The 19,225-nt window shown below is 43.9% G+C and overlaps 1 protein-coding gene across 1 annotated transcript in view; it reads right to left on the reverse strand.

Annotated features, from left to right (window-relative positions):
* AFF2 (ALF transcription elongation factor 2) overlaps window positions 1-19,225 on the reverse strand; it is a 340,186-nt gene that overhangs the window by 80,973 nt on the left and 239,988 nt on the right. Inside the window, exon 9 of the mRNA XM_089903923.1 lies at window positions 8,701-8,738. Coding sequence (XP_089760049.1) covers window positions 8,701-8,738 — 38 coding nt within the window. The remainder of the gene's footprint in view (window positions 1-8,700; window positions 8,739-19,225) is intronic.

Here is a 19,225-nt window from a genome sequence, read left to right on the forward strand (position 1 = left end):
CTAGAGAAATGAATAAAGTGTGCTTCTCCATGGAGATGCTATTATTAGCAGATTCCTGGCCACTCCCACTTATAGGGTTTGATAACGCAGACACCAGTGGGTGTGGATGAGCCTCTTGGCTGCCCCGGGCTTGCCCTGCCAGTAACTCACAGGGCTGCCATGGAGTTAGACAGCCATTCACTCCCTGAAGCTGCTAACAAAATAAGCAAAAATCCAGAGTTTTCTGAAATATTTTCCCTAACTACGTGGACCCCGCTTGTGGGAACGTGGGGGTTAAGAGAAGAAGGAAAGCAGTCAAAATATTAGGGTGTGTTGGGCTTCCCTGGTGGCGCAGTGGTTGAGAGTCCGCCTGCCGATGTGGGGGACACGGGTTCGTGCCCCGGTCTGGGAAGATCCCACATGCCGCGGAGCGGCTGGGCCTGTGAGCCACGGCCGCTGAGCCTGCGCGTCCGGAGCCTGTGCTCCACAACGGGAGAGGCCACAGCAGTGAGAGGCCCGCGTACCGCAAAAAAAAAAAAAAAAAAAAATTAGGGTGTGGCGAGGACAGGGAAATGGATACTGAGGAAAAGATCTGCAACGTCATCAGCAACAATTCTATCTTGGATTTAAATTACCTCGGAGCATGAGGGTAGATGGATGCACAGAGTATACAAATGTGTGTGCATGTAAAAACTGGATTATAACGACACATGATCGACCGCCGTGCTACAAATTCTACAAATGGAAACATTTTCCTGTGGAAGAATGATTTACTTTTTTTTTTTTTTTTTTTAATGTTGACTCTCCAGATAACTGCTGTTGGTTTAGGCAAAAGCTTTAATAAAGCAGAAACTATCTGTTTCCTATTTCAGTCCCTGGCCAAAGTCTCCTGTTCTCAGTCTCCCTAAACTAGTGGTCAGCGAAACAACTTATGACCCCAGGCTTCTGACTTTGAACATGTTCTGCAGTAGATGGAGGATGGATTTAGCGTTTTGGAGCCCCGTGCATAGTTACCAGGGGGGCCATGCATCATTTCTCCAGAAATAAAAATAGCCCTACTGTGCTTACATTTGTGGATGATAAAAATACATTCAGAAAGAATTTGTATGTCTGTGGAACGAATTCAGAAAACGAAGCTAGAATAACAGTGTTATGTGTCATGCCTACCGAAAATAGTATGTCTTAGTGTAGCCTAGATGTTTGAATAACGTGAAAGGTACTGTATGAAAATTAAAATTTTTCAAATGTAAGAAACAATCAAGGGTTGGTAAAGCCACAAGGGGACAGCTGGAGGCTCAGAGGCGCCCTGCAGGAGCGAGAGTTACATAAAAGTCCACAGAGAAGGATTAGCCAGAGGTAATCAGAAAGGATTTGATGTCTATTTCCCCGCAAACCTTTTTTAGAGGGTGCCTTATAATCCATCCCTACATCGCACCTTTAACCTTCTGGAACAAAAGAATCCTGTTTAGCGTTCTCTTAGTTGTGTCTACACTGTGCTGCTCTCCTCTTCATGCTAAAAGCGGGGCCCGAGTCTTTGGCGGTGTGTTGCTTCCAGTAAGCTTGGTATTTCCTGCTCCTGTGGAAAACGCCTCTTCTCCTTAGCTGCCTCGACCTCCCAGATATTGCTCACAACACGCACGTGGCTTTTCTCTCGTCGTGCCTTTTGAAAGTGTTGTTCTCTTTCGAATGGCTTCATCCCCACTGTTCACTGGGGCCCCTGCTGAGCTAGGGAGAGCCCCCTCCAAGCAGTTGCTCGATCCTGCATCCCAGCCACAGAAGATGCTGCACACGCTTCAATCACAGAGTCTGTAGGGCATGATGTGTCCGTTTCCCCCCAGAGTGTGCCAACTTTCAGGGCAGAAGCTTTCCCTAACTCCTCTGCCTTTCAATGGAGCCTGGCACACAGTAGGTGCACAGATCATGTTGGTTAAAAGAACACGTGACATGACTTCTTGGAATTTCGAGCAGATCAGCCATGTGATTCTGAGTTTTCAACAGTTTTCTGAAAGATCGCTGAATGGTAATGTTAAAATAAAATTCTAGGTGTAACTCATATATCAAAAACTCAGTTCACTTGTGTGCATGGATTAAACAAAGTCGTCCATTTTTGTTTAAGCAGCAGATGCGAATACGAAGAACAGAGTTAGAAAGTAACACGCTACTGAATGAAGTACAGGATAAAAAGAGGTGTTTTCAAAATGTTGCTTAAAAAGTGGCTGAATTTCCTTTAAAATGGTTTAATTGCACCTTTGCTGGCTTGCTTGAGGCCGCTCTGCTCCACCAATAACTGAGTGCTTTCTATTTCCATTTTATCATCATGGTTCTTAGTGTTAACTGACCACCTAAAGAAGAAAGGTTCTCATCAAGCCTTTAGAAAGATGAGTGGTGATAATGAGACACACCAACATGCTGGAAGTTTTGAAGAAACTCTTCCTTATAAAGTTAACATGATCGAAGTTGGCCTAATTGTTAAAGTGCCTGCAACTGTGTGGATTCATTACTTTTTGAAGCATTCGTTGTCATATTCTCAGAAACCAAACTGTCACCAAGGTTAGATAATAAGGCTTTTAAAGCCAACAACAAATTTATAGGCACTGAAAGTGACCATGTGTGTCCTAAGAGGTGAGGAGAACATGGCAGCAGGTCCAAAGTGGAAAGAGTTGCTGGAATCTCAGGGTTCTGGGCAGTCCACTCTCTAGGTCTCAGTTGTCTCCTCCGAGATTCCCTAGATGATGCTACTCCAATTACCAAGGAAAAGGAGGGTGTCCAGAAATCTGGGCAAGTTTCATTAGCTACGAATATGACTGCTAGGACCTTCTGCCTCCAATTATAGCTATCTGGACGACATAGAGAGCACATTTTATTTTACATAGCTGTTTAAAAAGAGGTTTTATTGTTCTCTTTCCTTTAACTGCCTTTAAAATGGCCAGAGACGATTAGAGGGTGACAATGCTTTAGCTGACATCGTAGAGAGCACACGGATGACTGCTGGCTTCAGGGATCTCATTCAGAGGGACCTAACCCTAAACGTCCCCTCCCCTCATTGAGAACTGCTCCTCAGGACACCCACAACTGATAAAAATCATCGACAGTGTGACACAGTAAAAGATACAGGAGACAGTCTATCATTTCAGACATGGGGGATTTCTTTCCTTCCCGTGGTGGACTTTTTCAATCACCTGCTCACCTCGAATACTCTTGTTAGAGACTGGACACCAATTAATAGGTCCTAGGTTTCTCAAACCACCTACGGAGGCCAGGCCTCCATGTGGTCCTTTTATTTTGCATAGAGCGGAGCATCCGATTCTGTATCCCATGAACCACTGTGCTGGATAAAGGTGCCCTCTGGTCCAACACATTTGGGAAACCTTGGGTAAGACAAAGGTAAGTTGGTCTCTTTCTACAGGACCTCTCTGAGCCTGCATTATTCACAGGGTGCTCCAGGAAAGGGCTGGCACGGTGTCTGCCGAAGCTCCGTGGTGCTGGAGCCTTTTGTTCCAAAAGGAGACAGTCCCACAAGACTCGGCAGGACACAGTACAGAATCCATGGCCTTATCGTTCTGAGAGGACATGGAGATTGCAGGGATGCGCTGCGTGTCTGTGACGCGCATGCGTCCAAAAGCACCAAAGAGATACGGACTCCAACCACAAATCACCTTTGGTCACAGGGGTCATCTAAAAGGCTCAACCCAACATCCTTGGAGCCATGCTAATCTATCTAACGTGTTTCTTTAAAACTTTAGTGATGTGGCTTGTCCCCCATTTCATGAATGCACGAGGCAGAAATTATGGGAAAAGGCACTGTGTGTGTGTGTGTGTGCGCCCATGTGCATGTGTGTGTATAAACGCATATATCACATATGCAATGTTTATAATGTATGGGCCGGTACGCATCTACATCAAACTTCAACATCAAGTATTTCCTCAAATAAGCATCATTATAAAACAGAATTTGAAGCTTTGGTTTACGTTTAAGAGGTGGAAGAACCATATAAATGATCTAGCTGAGGTGTGTAGCAAGGAAGGAACATATCCGATTTCACACCACAAGCTAGTGTTAGATTCAGGACTAGACCCCAGGTCCATGGGCTCTTTGTTTACGTTTAATAACTAGTGGACTAACTGACGATTCACAGTACCAAGGTAGAGGTCTTCAATGTTATCCGACTCTACCAAGCTCACTTCTTTTATGTGGATAAGCTCCGAGGGCCCTAGGCCACCATTTCTTCCGAGCCTCAGTTTCCAGCCGGTCCTTTCACTGTCTGCTACCTCAGCACCAGTGTCTCAAGCCAGCAGCCTCTGAAGTCCTGGTCCTAACGTCTCTTCCTCCTCTCCCTCCCCCCCATCTTCTCCGATAGTACTAGAAGCACTTTCCATCCCGAGAGCTTCCCTTGTACCTTATCCGTCCCCACTTAACAAACGTATGTCTCTCTATCTTGTATTTAGTTCTTTACAAACCGATTTGGTCTCTCCTCCTGGACTCTAAACTCCTCGAGGGTAAGACCCGTGTCAGATTTATTTTTAATTCCCTCAGCATCTATCACAGTTCCTGGAATGCTGGAGATCCTCAATAAATATTCATTGGATGAATAATGCACAAACGTCGTGGTGAGGAAAATCTTTGTGGCTATTTGTCATTTTCAATAATGAAACCACCATATCTATAAGACGGATCAGTGCCTAAATAAAGCTGTAATCTAAGCAGAGCGGAATCGGATCCCGATTTGTGAAAGACAACCACCACGTTGCTTAACGTGTAAACGCAAGGAAGAATTTTATGCTTGATAACTGCTTGCTGCCCACCCTTTCGATAACAGATGTCAACCTCGGTTAGATTCAACTCAACTTATTAGTGCATGGCTTTTAGCCAAAAGCAATTCACATTTGCAGAAGTGTACTATCACATATGTCTTAATAACAGAAATGTGTTTTTTAAAAAAAACGTATGTGATAAGTCACATATGGTAAAAGAAATCTGTACATCTCTCAGGCCTTGATGCCACAGAACGTTCATATACAAGCGAGAGTCTCTCTGACACGTTAAAGAGGCACAATTTTGATTCTTATCCTCAGAGGTAATATTGAATGTTTCAAGGTAAAATCGTTAGTGTATCCAGGTACATTATGTGCTTACATTCACTAAGCGTATATTTAATTTCTCCTTTGTATGGAGCGTAATTAATGTGTACCAGCGTCTCCCTACGGTGATGAAAGAAGCTTTCAACCATGAAGGTATTAAAAATAAATTAAACAAGTGGTTGAGAAATAGGGAGGGGGAAGGCAAACCTTTAGAGAAGAAAATATCCAAAGTACATAACATTGTGAATCATTTACCCTCACTTGAATTGAAAGCTTAATTAGCCTTAGTTAGATCTTGGGAAGTAATAGAATTTTAGAAAATGTATACGCCATTTGCAATACATCCATCTACACACAACTTGGAAGACTACCAACATGCTCTAGTTATGTGTTTACGGGTTTCTGAGGCATCACTGCTCCGTCAATGGACCTCATATCCATAACGATTTTCAATGATCCTGAATTCGGAATGGTCTCTGTGCTCCGAGTAAGGATAAGGTGATACCTCAGCCCCAGAAAGTCCTGAACACAAGATAAAGGGCTCAGTAAATACCTACTCAGTGTTTTAGAGGACAAAAAGAGAAAGGGCTCATAGTTTAACCTTCACTGTCATGGGAAAGTTTACATCTGCACCTTTTCCTACCTGACCAACCAGAGCAGGGGTCAGCAAACTTTTTCTGTAAGGGGCCAGATAGTAAATATTTTTGGTTTAGTGGTTTGTACAGTCTCAACTCTGCCACTGTAGCACAGAAGGAGCCACAGGCGATACTGAAACAAATGAGTGTAGCTGTGTGCCAATAAAACTTCTTTTACGGACACTGAAATTTGAATTTCGTATAATTTTCACATGTCATGTAATAGTCTTCTTTTGACTTTTTTCCCCAACCATTTGCCAAACTCTGCACCAGAGGATGACATCCAATCACACATAATGATCATCTTCGCCAATTTGTGTTCATACTTGAGTTGTAAATGATGCCTCCAGACCTCTACTATTCCAGCAAGGCTGTACACACTTTTCATTGTACGCCCAAACAATCACATGTTAACACTCATATACAAGATCGAGCCAATAACTGGTCAGAGGCAAAGCAGTTAGTATGAACCAGAGCAATGTAGGAACATTTTACACGTGGCATGAATCAGAAGAAGAGAATGGACGCCTTGGTCAGTTACAACACACGAACCCTTTGGCCCCGACACTCTACTAGGGTAGGTACCAGTCTTATTAAGCCTCCAGGCCAGGTTCCTGAAAGGAGTGTTTTCTGGGATGTGTCCAACTTGTTGACTTGTGCATTCATTCAGAAAACACGTAACAAACGCTGACTCGGGATCGCAGTGCACTGTGTGTAACTGAAATTCTCTGGCAGACATCAGAAACGGAAAGAGGACCACTATACATAAAACTTTTCAAAACTTCGCTTCTGCTCTGCTGTCAGGCAGTTTAATTGAGCCGTGCTCTAAAATTCCTGTCCCTGAGCTGAGGTCTTGAAGAAGGCTGTCTTCTTAAAGTACCCAGATGGCTGTGGCTGGGCAACTGAGTTAGGTATCAGGTATTAGGTACCAAATGCAACAGGACACTCAAACTCACGCTGACAGAGGTATCTTATTTAATTGGAAGACAATTCTCAACACCTCCCAGTTGGTTGTGACTTAGGTTTGTTACTGGACAGATCTTCAAATATATTAAAGAGTAAAATATTGTTCCACATTCTATTAGTAACCCTTTGGCTCTTCTAGTTTTTCTGTTTTCTCGTTACAACATTCCTTAAAGTGCTAGACGTTCGATACAGTCTGTACTGTGAATTAGCCAGAGCTCTTAAAAAATATAATTATCTGTAGGGTCGAATTCTCACAAGGAGCAGACAGAAAACTGGTCCCACTTCCAGGCCATCAGTACGATTTAACGAAGCCCCGCACACTGCCAATAGGCTGTCTTGTGCACGCAAAGATGGAGGTTGGGACTCACTTCCTATCGAGAGGGCTTGAACTTGGAGATGTCTGTCCCACTGAGGGCCAGATTTACACTCCGCCAGCCTCTGCCCCATCTCTTGTGACCCAGGGCATGCATCTGCCCGCGGGTGGACTGGAGGGAGGGGCACAGTCAGACTATGGGAAAGAAGATCACTAATGGCCCACCCAGGGACTCAAGACCTGGCCTTGGCCTCATTAGCACCATCCTCTAATCCATGGAGCTTGCCTGCCATGGGCTCGCAGTAGAGAAGCCTTCCGGGCAAAGACAGAAAAGAAATCAGGCTGCAGAGAAGATTTCAACCGCGACCAAACAACCAGACCAAAATTCAGCTCCTAAAAATGCTCCCGTAGGACGACTATAGCATAATACATCTCCAGACCACAGATAGCCCTCCAGAGGCTACAGGAGGCTGATAAGGAATATTCCATGGCCTAAGAAAATTAAATTTAGAAACAAAGTACACAAAACCTTTTGGAAAGATGAATTGGAACTTGGATTTAATGGTGCGCTAAACACTACCCTGGTGACTTGGAAAAGTTAATTATTTTATAAAACACAAGCAGCCTTCTTGTCACTGGCATTAGCTGAACCATTCTCCCAGAAACTATTAAAAATCAATGCAGTCCCAACTAGATAACTGTATAACTAACCATATATATCCAACTCTATCAATAATAACATTAAATGTGAATGGATTTAACAATCCAGTCAAAAGGCAGAGACTGTAAGACTGGGGGGGGGGGCGGAAAAACAAGATTTGACTATATGCCATCTACAGGAGACACACTTTATATTAAAAGATACAGATTAAAAAACAAATCAATGCACTCCCCATTTCTGCATTTGTTATCCACTCTAATGGAAGTCGGCTGACATAAGTTAACACATAGTTCCTAGAGATGTGATATTACCAGACCTGTAGTAACCCAGCAAATAGAGCAGATCTTCCCTAGCCACATGGCTGGTGGAACTGGTATGCATCATAACACTGCAATCAGATGTCACAAACCCAAATGACAAGACAGCCATCTTTAATTTGAAAGTCTCCCTTCTGGAAGAGACAGGCTGTCTAAGATGTGCTATATTTAAAAGAGTGCTGTGCGGCTTGTTTATAATTTAAGAGTGTCTCATAAAATGCCTTGGAAATAGCTCTCTGTTAGCTAGAAAAACCTTCAGTTAAATATATTTTTATGAGCTTTTCATTAACAGAGTAGCAAGGCCTTGATGCTGAGGTGCCAAACCTCCCCACGTGGCTGGAAATCACTTGGCATATTTTCAGCCATTTACGTCTCTGTCATAGGTCCAAGGTTTGCAATTAAAAATGTAATCTTTTTAGCATGTGCAAAACCCAAAGGCTTGAAGTACTCTGCATTGAATATGATTATAATAGTATTTGGCAGCTATTCATGGACGGCACATATTAATTTATGTAAACTGGGCATAACTTGGAGCACTTCCTCATCAGGACCACAGGAAAAATAAAAAAGCTGGTCCCTGCTCATTGGAGGGGTTTTTTTTTTCTGCTTGTTTTGTTTTTGTTTTTGTTTTTAAATTGTCATGAATAGAGATGAACTCAAAATCAAGGTCTCTTTTATGACCTTCTTTTTTCACATGCCTGGAGTACATTCAAATGAACACTTCCAACTAATAAAAAAAAAATAACTTACTTTACAGGATTATTCTTAGATTTTGCCTTTTCAACAGCCTGTGAACAGAAGAAAAAAATGCCATTAGACAACATTAGCAGGCATAATCTTTGCAACTAGTTACCAAAACAATAAGCAATATAAAATGCTCTTCAGAAACATGAGGAGCTAACCAAGGCAGGCTGCTGGAGATAAGCAGACCAGAGACCCAGAAAGCAATTTTCCTCTCCCGGGGAGCATGGTTACCGGTCCAAGTGCAGCTTTCAGACACAGGCGGGCACTGCCAGGGCTGCCTGGGAAATTCAGCAGTGCCTGTGAGAGTGGGCCCTTAGGTTCATAACTCCATCCTCCTCTCTCCACTTTTCCTCCAATTTCTTTTTTTTTTTAACCTGAGCCCTGTGCTTGTGGAAAACAGCGATCATTAAGAACTCCCCCATTCCCACTCCATCCTTTCACGTTCTGGAAAATGGCTAATTTCAAAGGACCACACTGCCATCCACATTCTGAGATAAGACTCAACTCCATCCTTCCTCATGACTCCCCTAAGTTTCCTGTATGGTTCTCCTTTCTATTTGGGCTGACCACCTGTTGATCACTAGAAAGGGACTGATGATTTATTGAGACCTTGTCTCCGTTGGGTGAAAGAAGACAGAGAATCTGGTTTACTGTTCCTTTTTGTGAGTGTATTTTGAGCTCAAATAAATTGAGAATGTATATCCACTGAGAAGAGACCAGGTCTTTAAAATGGACATGTGAACTCTGTATATGCCTGACTTATGTCTGAAATTTTAGAATTAAAACTATAAGCTCTCTGTATCTGTCTGTATGTTTATATGTCTGTGATTCAGAAAAGTCTTTCCCTCTAATTATGTGAATATGTAATATTTTCCTACCTCCAGATAATACCAACCAATTAGATTTTAAATCCCTTACACTAAAGGAGCTCATTGTGATTGGCTTAGAGATAAGTTAAGTATTCATATAATTGGCCATTCTCAATATTTCAGAAATATCTCATCTCCCTCCTCCGTGTGCACCTGCTTGGCTTATGACAGGGTGTGGAGGCAGACACAGAGGGAATGGTCATGGGCACATCTGGGGATTTTTAGATCTCTGGTGGGAAACCGTTTACCCTGCATTGCTCCTGCCCCCTGGCTGCACCTGCCCGGTGATAGAAAGGCCAAAGTATCCATTTCTAAAATCATTTTTATTAGCAGATACCACAAAAGGGCAAGGGCTGACCGATGGCTTGGATCAATTTCCTCCCGTGGAACCTTTAAGAAAACACACACCAAATCATCGAAATGAGGAAATCTCTGGGCCTCTTGGCCTGTGTGCCTTAGATATGGAGCCTGGTCCCAGTTTATTGCTGAACCCATTGATCTGTGTACAGTCCATTTATCATTCATGAAAAGAGCTAGTGATCTTCACAGTATATTAGAAGAAACAACTCAGATCATCTGTCAACAGCCCTCTTATTTCTGTTTCCCTCTCCACAGGGATTGCATCTCCTTCGATTCTTCTGGAATTAAAATGTTGCTAAGCAACACAGCTGGGGGCGCTGATGGCAGAATGGCTACAGTCTATCAAACTGTTTAAGCACCTGGAGGGTTATAGTGATGATTTTTTCTCATACTTCTGTAGCATAATTATGTCATCAGAACCAAACTTGTACCCCGCCAAACTCTTTCAGGCGGTAGAAATAACATTCAGTATGGGGAGCGTTGAAGCAGCGGTTTGCCAACCTCAGGGCTCTTCAGACTCTTTTAAAAGGTATCCATTTGGAGACCTGTATATCTGTGAATCCTGGAGGTGGGTGAGGGCTAAGAGATGAAGAGAATCCTGCTATAAATTAGAAGGCAGAGGCAACCACTTGTAACAGAGACTATTTATAATCTAACATTGGACTTGACATCCTGAATGACCAAGGCATAAGCATACTGAACCTTTCTGTGCATAACAACTCAGTGCACTCGGAAGCAATTTGTTTGAAATCAATGAAATACTTCCCCAGTTTAGACATTAGTGTTGGAAATCCAAGTCCTTCTCTTCTATTAAGCCTCAGGTTCTGTTTCTAGATAAATACCCGTTAATATTTGGGCACTTTCTTTGGCTCGGTAGGCAAAAATCATTTTCTCACCATCTGTGGCTGAGGTCGAATTTTGGCAAGTATAGTGAGAAAGAGATGGAATGAGGTAACAGGTGAAAATGAGAAAACGACTATGCGTCTGGCTGGCCCAGTCATCTCTCACAGGTGTTTAGGGTATGAATGCCTGAGCAGTCCCTTAAAGGATGCTGAAAGGAAGAGCCAGATGCCGGCAAGGAGTCGGGGAGAGACCTTGACCTTCACTACAGAAGCACAGCCAGTCTGCATGCCCACGCTGGTCTTTTCTACCACCTTTTCTCCCCCAGTCCTGGAGGGTGGAATAGGATATGGCAGCGGGCTGAAGACAGGCCATTGTGGAAATCACGTGAATCTGCTTTTCCCAATCCCTTAAAATCCAAACAAATCTGTTCTTAAAGAAGACTTAGATTATCACAAAGTAATGGACATGGTGTTCCAGTGGTTTCCTTTGAAAGCGAGCTAGATGTGATGGGCTGAGCGTGCCACTGGCAGAAGACGGGGAGGAGAGGAATCAAAGTGACATTGCTTAACCTAGCTTTGATTCAGCGACATGTTTTCTGAAAAGTCTTCTCTTCTCTGTGTGTCGGGACTGTCACTTAGACCCAGTTATTTTTCTCTAATCAGGAGGCACATAATCACGTTCAAGGCCAGTTTCTTTGAAACATATGTCTTTTTATACAGTACTATAGGAAAATAACTTCATTCAAATTAATTTTTTCTGGGTTGCTTGGATAGTGATGGAAAATAGGCTGAGAGGTTTTCTTTGGAGATTAACCCAGGATCATTCCAGAGTCCCCAGAGCTTTAGTGAGATGCTCTCAGGTCACCCTCCTGTGCACTCATCTCCAAATGAAATGGTTGCAGGGGGTGTCCACCAGCCATGAGAAACGGCTCACCATTTGCGATCTCCACTTTCACTGTAATTTGGCTTTTTTTTTTTTTTTTTTTTTTTTTTTTGGCGGTACGCGGGCCTCTCACTGCTGTGGCCTCTCCCGTTGCGGAGCACAGGCTCCGGACGCGCAGGCTCAGCGGCCATGGCTCACGGGCCCAGCCGCTCCGCGGCACGTGGGATCTTCCCGGACCGGGGCACGAACCCGTGTCCCCTGCATCGGCAGGCGGACTCGCAACCGCTGCGCCACCAGGGAAGCCCTGACTTTGTTTTAAGCACGCTATAAGGAATTATTAAGAGACTTTGAAGAAAAGTTAAGTGAATTATTTGCATGCAAAATATATATGGCTTTAAGGTAAAAGAACTAGTCTAGAAAATATACAAGGAGAAAATTCCTCTTTTCCTTTTATACAAGTTCCAGATACATGTTCAAGAATGTGATATACCCTGCAAAAGGAGGGAACTCAAAATAAAATGATACAGTGTGATCCACCAAGCATTAAGAGGGTTACATATTGGGATTACAGCTAATTTTGAGTTTAAAAACATACATTAAAGTAATTTAAACTGATTGGAAAATGGAGGCTAGATAGTTAACACTTATGCTGCTTTAATTAGTAATGTCTATATGCTTTTGCAAACCTATATTCTACTTATTTCGTGCCACGTTTCCCTAACACGATACTTATCTTGCCATCAAGGAAGCTCCAACATAAGATAGGAGGATAAAGGGACTTCTCTGGTGGCACAGTGGTTAAGAATCCACCTGCCAATGCAGGGGACACGGGTTCGAGCCCTGGTCCGGGAAGATCCCACATGCCGCGGAGCGGCTAAGCCCGTGCGCCACAACTACTGAGCCTGCGCTCTAGAGCCAGCGAGCCACAACTACTGAAGCCCACATGCCTAGAGCTGGTGCTCTGCAACAAGAGAAGCCACTGCGATGAGAAGCCCACGCACTGCAACGAAGACGCAACGCAGCCAAAAATAAATAAATAAATAAATAAATATTTAAAAAGATAGGATGATAAAATAAATTAAGATGTTAAAAAACGTACTCCAGTAGGGTGCAACAAGATGCAATGGGCTATAGGTGGAAACAGTGCTGTGCTCGAAATCCACAGACCTGGGTTCTGCTACCAGCTTCGCCATTTCGTATCATCATGACGTTAGCGATGCGGCCAACGCCTGTGAGCCTCAGTTTCCTCATTTTAAAAATGCGGACCATCACTCCTGCCCTGTCTACATCAAGGGTGGTTGTGAGTAGCCAGCATCGATGACAGTGCTCTAGAAACCGCAGCATGCTAAGCAAAAGAGTGCATCTTGAATGCGACCGCATTCCGCGTAGGCGTCAGCGCATACGTTTTTATTTTTACTGGACTACAGCTGATTTAGAATGTTGTGTTAGTTTGAGGTGTACAGCAAAGTGGTTCAGGTACATATTATTTTCAAAATTTTCCATTATAGTTTATTATGGGATATTGAATATAGTTCCCTGTGCTATACAGTAGGTCCTCGTTGGTTACCTGTTTTATATATAGTAGTGTGTACCTGTTAATCCCAAACTCCTAATTTATCCCTCCCCCACCCCTTTTCCCCTTTGGTAACCGGGACTTATGGTGCATTTATACATTTTTATAGCCAGAGAGTTGATGGGCTTTCTGACCAGTGACCAGGCTGTAGTATCAAATCTATGCAGTTATTCCAACGAGGATTACAGAAGCCATTCAGTTCCTCTCTCCATATCAGGAGCAGTTCTGGGGTGAACAGAATGCTTCTGACTGTAAAGTCCTACTCGATGAAGACTCTGATGTGTTTAGATCCTGCCAGGCCTAGCCCGGCAGGAGGGAGGGCCCTCTACCCTCACACAGGCCTCTGTCCTGAACCTTCTTGGGACTGGTGTTGGTGGTAGAGAGGTCAGGACACCCGAGACCGTGGAGGCGCAAGTGCGCACGCTACTGCCCCTCACACTCTCTCCTCCTGCAAGGAAGCCTAGGAAGCGTCGTTCTTTTCGCAGAGACTTCTTCATCAGCCATCCCTCCTCTCACACCCACTCCATCCGCAGGGCTCTTTGCTTTTTCATTAACATTTGCCCCTGAGGTTGGGAAGCCCTGAGGATGCTACCCTCAGTGAACCTCCTCCATGATATGGCAGCTTGAGAAATTATATTCCCAGGGAGAAGACACTCATCTCGTTCCAAGGGGTGTTTATGAGCCAATTCTTGTCTCATTACCAGCTAAGGACATGCCTAGAGTTGCTCACTCATTAAATCTAGCTTCCTAAAAAGAAGAAGGACCTTGTCTTTCTGTTACATGGAGAATCCTTTGGCTGCACCAAAGCTGCAGTGACTCAAGGGCCACAGTGAATTACATGAACCATCAAATGTAGTCATCGTGAAAAAACAGAAAGAAGGAAGGAAGGAAGGGAGGAAGGAAGGAAGGGAGGAAAGTGGCTCTCTATTGAGCCCCATCCTCCAGGGCAGACAGAACATCCTATTTCTTTAGGGAGAAAATGCTACAGATAAAGCGGAAACTTGCTAGTCATCTTCTATATACTGACTGAACTTTTACAAAATTCTTCGGCAAGGTAATTCTGCCCCAGTGATTACATATCATGAACTGTTACTTTAGTCCAATAGACAAGTATACTATATTCATAAAAATATTTGGAGAATATTTTGGGGCTTTTAAGAAGCATGCCCTGAACATTTATATCCAGACTTATGACGCTACACCCCCCCTGAGACTGACAGAAAACAAACTCAGTGCAATATGTTGGTCTGTTGGTCTGTTGAGACCATCAAAGTGAGCACTTAGGAGGCCTAGAGAGATTGGAGCCATGGACTCATTTTACAAGGCTACGTAGTCAGGGACTGCTTTCCTCCGTAATCAATAATCATACTGTCGGTCAAGCATAAAATGCGATTCTATTACCACTGTTTTGCATGCCTTTTACATTTCCTGTTTTTTTCTTCCTGGCGTTCTACTAGCAGACACACCCAAACTGCATGTATACAATACATTTCTTGATAAAAAGTGAAAAGTCAATCATTCAGATAGTTTCAAATAACTGGATACTACGCATTATGGAAAGAAGACAGAAGAGCAATCGATTGCACTGGTTTTCGTATTTCTATGTTTTACCTTTCATTTTTCATGGGGCAACTCTGCGAGACACAGCCATACCTTCATTTAGTGGCAGGTACTGGTAAACTGCATTGATTGCTAAGTTCAGAAGAGAAACTCCTCTATTAACAAATGAACTCATCATTAGGGTATTCAGATGGTCGAAAATCAATACCTACAGAATTGGTTAAATCAATTAAACAGACATATCCTGAGAGCACTTGCACAAATATAAAAATGAATTGCTTAATTACAGCATTTAAATAGATTTCACTGGAATGAGTAAAACATCAAGAGGCTTATATCCTACGGGCTGAGGTATCGGCTGGCAGCACGCACGCACACCCAGGATTGCAGCTTAACAGGAGAAAATGTCACTCAGCATTTTGCAACACCTGGATGCCTGCCGGAATTTCTGACAATCTCTAGGAAGACACTTCCCACTATGTTTAACCCTCTGGTGGATGAGTGCCCAGGAGGGAACATGGAAACATCCTGTATTTGAATCTTGAACCTGAAAGAAGCAAAAACACCTTCCCTAGCTTTAGAGTATTGGGCTTCTCCGATTTTAATTTAATTCATTGTCTTCGACGCATACGTGATGTAGGCGTGTGCTAGACACCATGGGGGCAGGATTAAAATTTTGACAGGCAGAGACTGGAGGAAATTTGTTCCAGGTGTCCGGCACCTGATAGTCACTTAATAAACATGGGCTGGGTAAAAGAATCGGGGCCGATTGTAGAGTCTGAGAGGCCTGAGCACTGCTCCGGGGATGAGAGAGCGCCGGCGGGTCCCCAGCTCTGTGAAGAGAAGAGAAGAGGCCTCTGGAGGAAAAGCTGGGCTCCAGGACCGTGTGCATCTGGATCCATCCTGCAACTGCCCACGAGGCTCGAATTCACGCCCCAACGAGGAGGGAGTACGGAGCGGTCCAGACGGTACATTTCCATCGTGCTTTCCGGCAGAAGGCTGTGCCCCCTCCTCACCCTTCCTGCAGCTATGGTCTTGCTGGAGACTTACTACTTCTCACTGGGACCACAGCCACTGCCTCTCCTTTGGGCCGCTGGCCTCTCTAGTGTTACCCCATTTTATGCTCCCTTTGATCATGAATCCCCCATAGCTTCCCCAGGCTCATCGAATTCCTGATCAACTTCACCCAACCTGCCGCTCAAGACCCTACCAAGGCCAGTTGAATACAGGCCTCATAGCGGGTCCTACTTGTCCCCGCATGTGTAGGAGTTTTCTGAGTGTCTGGCCCCGAGATGCTGTGATAACCGGACTCAGAAGTGCCTGCATTCCATTAAGGCTTGCTCCCTCTAGGCTGACTCTTTTGCTGGATACAAAACCCTTTAGCAAGATGCATTTGTCAACTGGCGATTTTGTTTATAACCAAGGTTTTGATATATTGTAACTTAATGAAAATGAACTGTCTTTGGTGGAGAAGCACGTTTCACTCCTAAGGCTCATCTGTCGACACTAATCATTCTCTAAGTGGAGTAAATATGGAGACACGACGCAGAGCAGCTCAGCATTGGCTTATTTATTCTGCCCGTTAGAAGGGCCAAGGTAAGTGGCACTCAGTTATTCTGTTCCCCTGGGGCTTGTGGATTTGAAAATTCAATTTTCTTTCCCCCAGCCAATCCGAGCCTTCTTGCCTCTGGTACTAGGGAGGCACCCCTCACAAGATGACACGTGTCCTTTGCTGGGAGATGATAAAGACCTAACAGAGGCTCTCTCTCTACTATGTGTAACGAGGAAAACGGGAAGAGTATTCTTAGTGCATAGTAGGTACCCAATAATCTAAGTATGCCAAAACCTACATGGGAGTGAACACTGATGACGTACCTTCAGTAATAGCATACTAGTGTGTTCAGGCTTTCCGTCCCTTTAGAGCATATTATACTCTGGCCAAGGATGCTACATGCATTTTTATCATCAATCTGTATTAGAAAACCCAGTAATCCTTCCACCCTCGTTTCTCCTTTATTCTCACACTGTGACTATACTCACAACAGTCTGACACCAGATGTGTGTGGGGTCTTCCCGCACCAAGCAAATTTCTGACACTGTCCACCTGGAGACAGCATCACATCCCACTGGTTAAGGGCTCAGTCCCACAGAACTGCCTCCGCCCACTTCAGATGCCAGTCTCAAGCCCAAGTTGTCACCTATGCTTCTGATCAATCGGCTTATACATCAGAGGTTCCAATAGCCCCCCTGGAAGCTCCACGAACCCCATACATGCTCCGTAAAGAATGGGAGGGTGGGCTTGGGAATGCCAAGCTTCCACTCATGGCTTGGTCTTTCTGGTGACCAGCCGGCCCGCATCCAGGAGCCCACCAAGAGTCACCTCATTAGAACAAAAGACACTCCTATCACCCAGGAAATTCCAGGGGATTTAGGACCCTGGGTCAGGAACCAGGGTCAAAGACCAAATACTAGAACAAAAGATGCGCCTACTGCTTTTATTACTGAGGAAATTACGAGGGATTTAGGAGCTCTGTGCTGGGAACCAGGGCCAGAGACCAATGTGTATATTCTCTGTTATTTCGCAATACAACTGACTTCTCTGTGCCTCAGTGCCCTTGTTGGCAAAATTAGGCAGCTGGAGTAAAGACTCTCTGTGGTCATTTTAAGGTCTGGTAGTCTATGTTTTAATACACACACGAGTATTTCAGCATATATATATATATATATATATATATATATATACACACACACACACACACACACACACACACACACACACACATAATATATATACATATACGATTCAGGGATAAATATGGAACCCCCATTGTGGAGTCAACCTCCATTAGCAAGAAATAAGATCTATTAGCAAGTTTATAAATGTGTATATCTAATGTTCCGAAGACTCCTGTGAGATACTTCATGATACGTGCGTTATGCCATGCCATATGTTTTGGAAAGGTCTGCTGCTTTTATCTGCCCACCCACTTGAATTTTGAAACTTTAACCTAGGATTGCTAGCTAATCTCAAATTTGGATACCTGTTCTGTGTGCTTACAATGCTTCTGCTCTTTGCTCTTGCTATATCAGTAGAAATAAGTAAATACATCTGCTTAAGAAGAAGACAGATTCTGCTTTCCATTCATGACAAGATCCTTGGGTGTTTGCAGCCTACCTGATAGATTTTCCAGCAGATGGCAGACATTTGGGGAACAGAATAAAGCATTCCTAGGCCCTAAACCAAAGCCCCAGAACATTTTTCCAAGCCAGCATCTAAATTTCAAAATCTTACATTTTCAGTTTGGCAAAGAGTTTTATTACTGGAGACATTCGTACCGCTCTAACAGATGCTAGAACCCTGATTGAACTCAAAACGTGGACACCTCCAATAAACTTAGGTACACGTGGTACGCTGCCTGGGGGTTGTTAGCTGATGACTAAGACAGAACCTCCAGGCTGCAGCCATGGATTTGGGACCCAAACTGGGGCAATGAAGGGGCTTAAGGAAAAGAGCAAGCTTGGACCAAAGACAGAGTGGGGATGGGAGTGGCGAGAGGAACGATGCTGTCCAGCCATTTCCTGCAGCCCAGAGGTAGCAACAAGGGTAACACGGTGATACCTGTTCTTTCCAGCACTTTGATTCCAATTGACTTAATGATTCCCAGCTTCCCAGAGGTGGCTGCTACTCCCCCTACCACCCTCTGCACAGCGCCGGATATGTGCCGTGTGCTCTCTGTAGACAAAAGGCTGTGGTCATCCCTGTCCTACTGGAGAGTTATCGTTTCTGAAAGAACAAACTGTACACATTTTTGTTTCCACTTGGACCTTGGGGCAAGCAGCACATCCTCGCCAACGTGTGATTTAAGGCCATGGTGAGAAAGTGTTACGATAAGCAAAACAGCCATTGGGTTTGCGATGGAAATGCTCATAGATGGACACTTCCTAAGTGGTAGTGGTTGTTAGTCAGTATCCGGTCATCAGCAGTGACAGACATGACACGTGTGCAAACGCTGTGTTCCTCTGTATCTGTGTGCTCAAAGCATTTCATGAAGATTACAATAAAAAGGCAATCGACGGAGATCACGGGTCAAAATATTTGGCACTAAAAGAAGACCTAATTACAATGAAAAAATTCAGCAAGCAGGTTTCTAAACAGTCATAGACTTGCCTGGAGCATATTAAAAATCATATCATACAAGCCCTAAGCAATTTCTTATTAATCTAGTCCCTATGCTAATACAGCCAAATGGAAAACACAATCTTGGGACTCTGAAGGCCAATGTTATTCTATTAACCTTATATGTTATCCTATTTACTTTCCTGTCTTTAATGAATAAATGAAAATATCCATACGGATTTTATTCTGCTACCTTCTGCAGCCTTCACAGCCCAAACGCAATCACATTTTGTGGGGCATTTCAATGAAAGGCAATGGCAGATAAAC

The sequence above is a fragment of the Delphinapterus leucas genome, chromosome X, assembly GCF_059928025.1.
Source record: "Delphinapterus leucas isolate spDelLeu-1000000601 "Yukka" chromosome X, BTC_Dleu_Yukka2, whole genome shotgun sequence".
NCBI classification, from domain to species: Eukaryota; Metazoa; Chordata; class Mammalia; order Artiodactyla; family Monodontidae; genus Delphinapterus; species Delphinapterus leucas.